Source organism: Frankliniella occidentalis, unplaced genomic scaffold (genome assembly GCF_000697945.3).
Source record: "Frankliniella occidentalis isolate FOCC.00 unplaced genomic scaffold, Focc_3.1 Scaffold123, whole genome shotgun sequence".
In the NCBI taxonomy this organism is placed as follows: domain Eukaryota; kingdom Metazoa; phylum Arthropoda; class Insecta; order Thysanoptera; family Thripidae; genus Frankliniella; species Frankliniella occidentalis.
Genome location: NW_026267250.1, coordinates 229,468 through 235,909, shown reverse-complemented (window position 1 = coordinate 235,909; position 6,442 = coordinate 229,468). Strand labels below are relative to the sequence as shown.

General features: G+C 39.4%; 3 protein-coding genes across 4 annotated transcripts in view; 1 reads left to right on the top strand and 2 right to left on the bottom strand.

Annotated features, from left to right (window-relative positions):
* LOC113211623 (dihydropyrimidinase) overlaps positions 1 to 398 on the bottom strand; it is an 18,289-nt gene extending 17,891 nt beyond the window's left edge. Inside the window, exon 1 of the mRNA XM_026430060.2 lies at positions 238 to 398. The gene's annotated coding sequence lies outside the window, so the exon portion shown is untranslated. The remainder of the gene's footprint in view (positions 1 to 237) is intronic.
* LOC113211624 (ruvB-like 2) overlaps positions 1 to 3,703 on the top strand; it is a 23,454-nt gene extending 19,751 nt beyond the window's left edge. Inside the window, exons 2-13 of one of the 2 annotated variants that reach the window (XM_026430063.2) lie at positions 745 to 834; positions 1,241 to 1,354; positions 1,444 to 1,564; positions 1,652 to 1,802; positions 1,886 to 2,048; positions 2,139 to 2,248; positions 2,334 to 2,452; positions 2,554 to 2,666; positions 2,749 to 2,969; positions 3,079 to 3,217; positions 3,300 to 3,405; positions 3,503 to 3,703. In XM_026430063.2, coding sequence (XP_026285848.1) covers positions 829 to 834; positions 1,241 to 1,354; positions 1,444 to 1,564; positions 1,652 to 1,802; positions 1,886 to 2,048; positions 2,139 to 2,248; positions 2,334 to 2,452; positions 2,554 to 2,666; positions 2,749 to 2,969; positions 3,079 to 3,217; positions 3,300 to 3,405; positions 3,503 to 3,540 — 1,401 coding nt within the window. In that variant the 5' untranslated portion in view covers positions 745 to 828 and the 3' untranslated portion in view covers positions 3,541 to 3,703. Of the gene's footprint in view, positions 1 to 627; positions 835 to 1,240; positions 1,355 to 1,443; positions 1,565 to 1,651; positions 1,803 to 1,885; positions 2,049 to 2,138; positions 2,249 to 2,333; positions 2,453 to 2,553; positions 2,667 to 2,748; positions 2,970 to 3,078; positions 3,218 to 3,299; positions 3,406 to 3,502 lie in introns of those variants that run through there. The other variant, XM_026430064.2, reaches the window with a different exon arrangement.
* Positions 1 to 6,442, bottom strand: part of LOC113211625 (UNC93-like protein MFSD11) — a 50,187-nt gene that overhangs the window by 14,236 nt on the left and 29,509 nt on the right. The gene's annotated exons all lie outside the window — the stretch shown is intronic.

Below are 6,442 nucleotides of genomic sequence, written 5' to 3'. Positions count from 1 at the left end.
CCCTCTCCGTCTATGCACCCCCCCTCCCCACCCATCCTTTCATTCCGCTACACATCCGGCGTCGCTAGGGCGTCGCGGCGCAAAGGCTCATCAGGATGCATAAAAGGTTGACGACTGCGGGGGCCCTGCTGGGCGTCGCCGCAACCAGGCGCCGCGGCCGCGATCTCTCTCGCACTCTCTTGACTCTCCCCGGCCCCCATGTACGCCCCGGAGCAGGCCGGCAGCCTCGCTACTCACCGTGTAGTTTGCAGTTCCGGCGGCCGCTAGAAGCTCCTGGGTGTCGCCTTTCAGAAATTTGACAAAATTCGTACCGACAATAGCGGACTAAAATTTGCAAATCCCGATCAACCACTGCGTTTTCGCTCGATAAAATTCGCACGAAGGCAACGCCACGGTCGTCTTGGCCGCGTTGGTCAAGAGTGGCGAAAATGGGGGGAAGACCGCATTTTCGTTATATTTTATTTCAAACTCTGGTCTCCTTCACATATGTACATATTTAACCGTGCACATTCACTATAAAATTTGAGATTTTGGGACTGCTTTAGTATGCGCAGTTGGCATTGAAATTGCCACTTTGAGGTCTTCGCTGCCAACCTGGATAGCTTGTTCACAAGTATTTCTAGCCGTTTGCAGTCTTCATCACGAAGATTTCTCTCTCAAATGTCGTGAACTTGGCGTTTCAGTGCGGTCGATAGCGCAGAGTTCGTTTGCAAAGTGCTTTCTCTGTACCGAAATTTATTTCAGAAGTTTCGCTTCGGTTTCCAAGGACAACGGGAGTGCTCAACCTGCGTTGTGTTTTTCGGCGAGGCATAAACAAAGTTGTGCACGATGGCGGTACGTACCTATTTACTTGAAAATTCTTAAGTTTAATCCCTATTTTGAAGTATAACACTGTTTTCCCAATAGACTGGTGTTTATTCGATTCATATAGACCATCAAAGTTTGAATTCTGTGAACATTTTTGTGCCTGATCTTGGAAATGCCTATTGATAGGTTCTCCATGCCTGCCTGTTTTGATTTACGGTTTTGTATGTAACACTCAAAGGCTTAAGTATCACCGAACTCTAAATTGTCCTCTAATTTTTAATGTAATCAAAAAACTTATCATTCATTTATTGTTATCTCGAGCTAATGTATTTCAGCCCCTCTTTTTATATTCCTAACCTCAAAATGCTCGTGCCGGTATCACCCACAAACACCCTCTACATATCGTTCTAATCATTTCTTTGGTCATCAACAGTCGATTGCTGCTGCGAAAGTTCAAGAAGTTCGGGAAATCACCCGGATTGAAAGGATTGGTGCTCACTCTCACATCCGTGGTCTAGGTCTAGATGACAGCCTTGAGCCACGCAATGTAAGTTTTGCATTAAACCACATTAAGTAGTTGTTTTGAAAAATTACTTGAGCTTCAATTTTAATCCACTGCATGTTGCGCTGTTTTAGGTTTCTCAGGGTATGGTTGGGCAACTCACTGCCAGACGAGCTGCCGGAGTTGTTCTGGAGATGATTAAGGAGGGGAAAATTGCTGGCAGAGCAATTTTACTTGCGGGTCAACCTGGCACAGGTGGGGTTGGTTTTATATAATCTACTGCTAAGTCATGCTGATTTCTGTTCATTCTATAAATCTTTTTTTCTCAATTTTCTTTACCAGGTAAAACTGCTATTGCTATGGGCATGGCTCAAGCTCTTGGCCAAGATACTCCTTTCACAAGCATGGCTGGCTCTGAAATATACTCCTTAGAAATGGGAAAAACTGAAGCTTTGACTCAGGCCATCAGAAAATCTATTGGTGTGAGAATAAAGTAAGTACTCATTTGCTGCAATATCTCCTCTTCTCTAATTATTTGAATATTACTGAACATTTTCTGTTTTCCCTGTCTGTTAGGGAAGAAACCGAAATTATTGAAGGAGAAGTAGTTGAAGTTCAAGTGGATCGTCCAGCCACTGGAGTTGGCACGAAAGTAGGAAAACTTACCTTGAAAACTACTGAGATGGAAACAATTTATGATTTAGGAGGGAAAATGATTGAATGCATAATGAAAGAAAAGGTAACAAGGAACTGCTCACAATTTTGTGTGAGGATTCTATTTCATTTAAGAGGGAAAAACTAAGACTGACTTTTGCATTGCCCTGTACAGGTTCAAGCAGGTGATGTTATTACTATTGACAAGGCTACAGGAAAAATCAGCAAACTAGGAAGGTCATTTACTAGAGCAAGGGATTATGATGCAACTGGACCACAAACAAGGTACAGTGAAATACTATAGCTACATTGAAATCTTTTAGTGTATGGTTCTGGTATACGTAACTTTCTTACTCTTTTTTCTTGCTAGATTTGTACAGTGCCCTGAAGGTGAATTGCAGAAGCGCAAAGAAGTTGTGCATACTGTGTCCTTGCATGAAGTGGATGTTATTAACAGTCGCACCCATGGTTTCCTTGCTTTGTTCTCTGGCAAGTTGATTTTCATATTCAGTTTTAAATTTGCAATCTTCAAATTACCCAGACTAGGTTGGCATTGATTGTTGAATCCTATCTAATCATATCAATTACAGGTGATACTGGTGAAATCAAGGCTGAGGTGCGAGAACAAATTAATGCTAAGGTAGCAGAATGGAGGGAAGAGGGCAAAGCTGAAATAGTACCTGGTGTGCTCTTTATTGATGAGGTAATTGATATCCAATTATTATTATTATTTTCTATCTTATCAGAGGAATCCCTTATTATATGAAGTGTTGATCTGTCTCCAGGTTCACATGTTAGATATTGAATGCTTCTCCTTTTTAAACCGAGCTCTTGAAAATGAAATGGCTCCAGTCGTTATAATGGCCACCAACAGAGGTATCACACGCATTCGTGGTACCAATTACATGTCCCCTCATGGTATTCCTATTGACCTGCTGGATCGTATGAACATAGTTGCCACTAAACCATATGAGGAAAAAGAACTGAAAGAAATTCTCAAAATAAGGTGCTTATTTTTCTTTTTGAGGTTCAACTGTTGGGAACAATTTATGAACTATGTTAAAATCCGGTTAGTTTCAAAAACCCAATCAGCTATTTTTTATGTATTTTTTTAGATGTGAAGAGGAAGATTGTGAGATGTCAGATGATGCCCTTACTGTACTCACTAGAATAGCAGGGGAAACATCGCTTCGTTATGCAATCCAACTTATTACCACCTCAGGGCTCGTCAGCCGCAAACGTAAAAGCAATGAGGTAAGTACATGTGAACTATTTTCCTTTATCTAAGCATTACTAGGCGCAGGTTATTTATTATACTCGTTTTCTTTTAATCTAGATCCAAATGGAGGATATCAAGAGAGTGTACTCATTGTTTTTGGATGAGAATAGATCTATGCAATTCCTTAAAGAGTATCAAGATGAATTCATGTTCAATGACATTGGTAAGTACAGAGAACATCACATGATGTAAGGACATAATTTTGCTGCTGTAGTTGATACAGATCTCTTCTAACCTTGTGCATTTTTTCTTCATTCTAGCAGACGCTGGTGATGCAATGGATGTTGCAGATGGTTAAGCTTAGTCATTATTGTAATATGTGAAAGTTATTCAGCTGATATGTACGTTTCAATTTTTTCTGTCTTCAATATCCTTTTAAGTAGGTGCTCATTCCGTGTAAAGAGAGAGAGGATGACCATTGCCATTTCCTGTTAATAAATTTAATTAACCATGAGAAGAAACTGGAGTTGACTTTTGTTCTGCTCTGACCTGTAAACATGGGTTAAGTTTCAAGTAAGAAAAATTGTGTAGAGAGGAATCACACTTTATTTTGTAAGTCTTTGTTCAACAACTTCATTAATACTCAAGCGTTGTCAAGAGTATCATCCCTTTGCAAAATTTCATGAGTTCTGGCATCAAAATTGTCTGTTGCATTCAATGATGTTGATGTAATTATTGTTCATATAAAAAATGAACATTATTGGCACAAAACACAATTTGGCATCACAAATATACATGTTAATTTTGAAATGTGGAAGTATAATATTGACTAGGTAAGCCTCTGAGAGTGATCAGAGTACAGTAATTGCAATGAAATGATGCAATTTGAGCATTGACTTTTTTTTTTGTTTTTTTGACTAAGACAATATTAGTCTGCAACAAAGAAAATCTTGAATCAGTCTTGTGAAAGATAATATTTTTAGTTAGTTGCATCAGGTACTTGAATGCCAATAATAGGATTATCTTGCAATAGGGATGACTATCATTGAGATGGACATTAAAAATTGTACAGTTTTCACCTGCTCATGGAATTAATTCAACTAGCTCTATCAAATTATCACAATGATCCTGTAAATGATTCCATAATATTGTTCCTAATTTATGAAATTGTGCACAAAGTACTTAGCTTGTGCGGAAGACATGATTGGCAAAAGGCAGCTCAGACCCTAAAAACGTTCCAATCTAACAATAACAATGTAGCAATAAAATACATTGATCAAAACCTGTACATACTGTAAAACTCATCAGTACAGTAACAGTACAGTATAAATAGTTTTTTCTTGTGTCTTTGTTTTGACTTGGCACTGATAGCAAACAGTTGAAACAACCTTTAGTTACTACAGATAAAGGAATGTAAATATTTTCTAAAATTCATCTGGGCACATCTTATGAAGGTCCATTGTTCATATATTCCATGCTAATAATCTAATCTATATTAATAATATGTTTTCTACACATAATGTGCCTTTACTCTAATTTGCAGTCAATCACATGATGTAAAACATTTACCCAGCGAGGGTAAGATAATTTTTGACATTTAACAATACATAGAAATAGAAAGTTACTCTAATCACAACATTTCATAAGATAAATATTTACAAACATCAAAGCTTAACACAACAAGAGTTCATAAGAACAGCATAAACAACCAGACATCAAATTTTTAAACAAATGAGATCTGGAAAATTAAGACATTACCTACCATGCAACATCTTCACAGAAGACAGCAGGATTGAACTAAAGTCTTTCACAATGTATCAAAGCCCTTACAAGTAAGACGCAATCAGAAATTCAATTTTAGATTTAAAAATTACTTATTCTTGCCTTTTAATGTGCGCAAATTTTCACTTTCGAGCATTTCTGTGGAAAACAGGTTGTAGAAAATCAGAATCATGTGAAATTGTGGATTTGTACTCAAGAGTTTTTATAATATGTGGATTCAATCTGTACAAATTTGATTTCCAACCTACAGATTGGTCTTACTGTATGAGGGCAGTAAATTATCCTGTAGTGTAAAAAAAAGTTTAAATATAACTAATATTTTTTACAACTATAGAACATAGTCCTAATAATAAAATGGTGAGAGAAATTCCATTATAACTGCTGAATATTTCACCAAGAATTGTTCAACTCACTGGTTTTTTGATTGTTCACAGGTAAAATGAGTTGTCCTCATAACATAGAATTAAAATTAATTGATTCAAGGAATAGACATGAAACCTCTTCACTTCAGTCTTGTGGTAGGGCAGGAGTTCTGGGAGACGCAGTGTCTGGATCACTGCTTTCGCTGTTAACCTCGCTGTCAGTTTTCTTATGGCGCTCAGCCCACTCGACAAGGCAGAATGTAATTGTTCCTAGAGTGCCAGTTACGACTAAAATAGCAAGCTGGATGTACAAACCAACTGATGGGCTGTAGAAAAAACTAGCTGCTGCAGCAACAGACTGTAAGGAAAAAAGGTTGTTAATGAAAAGAGGTATTAACCAAAATTAGCTTACAATGAAACTAAATCTAAGAACATATATTACCTGGGTAAATTTGAACAAGGCAAATACGGCAGCACTGTCGTCAGGATATAAACCACCTAGCATTGAGAATATCTGTGTATTGAAACAGCTGTCGCCAAAGCCCAACAGGAAACTGCACAGGATAGCTACGTATTGGCTGCAACAAAGTGGGGAAGTTGGAAATTAAGTAAAAATATGAAACTTGAATATCGTAATAAAACGGCACGGATGTAAGAAGGGGAGACTTACTTTGGTGTAATGTACGCGTCGTCGGTGGTCTCTCCAAAGTTGGCGTTGTTGGGGAGGTTGAGGAAGATGAGGAAGAAGCTGGCGACGTGGATGAGGAAGCCCATGATGACGATGGGGTCGCGGCCAGAACGGGTCGTACGGCGGCCCATCAGGCCGAACAGAGCGCCCCCTGAGGAAACACGGAGACGGTCAGGAAACAGGTTCAACCCCAGTAACCCCGCCTGGGACTGCGTTGGCGTATTGTTTACGCACCAATCACTTCACCGAGACCGATGAAAATGCCAGAGACGCCCACCAACTGCTTGGCGTTGTCGCCGATCTTGGTCGTGAAGCCGATGCTGGGGCTGTAGACGCCGCTGAAGAACGACAGCTCAAGTCCTGCGGGAGAGAATCGCCCGTCAGTACGCGCCCTGGCTTTTGCTCGTCTGCCTGGACTTCGTCGAGGA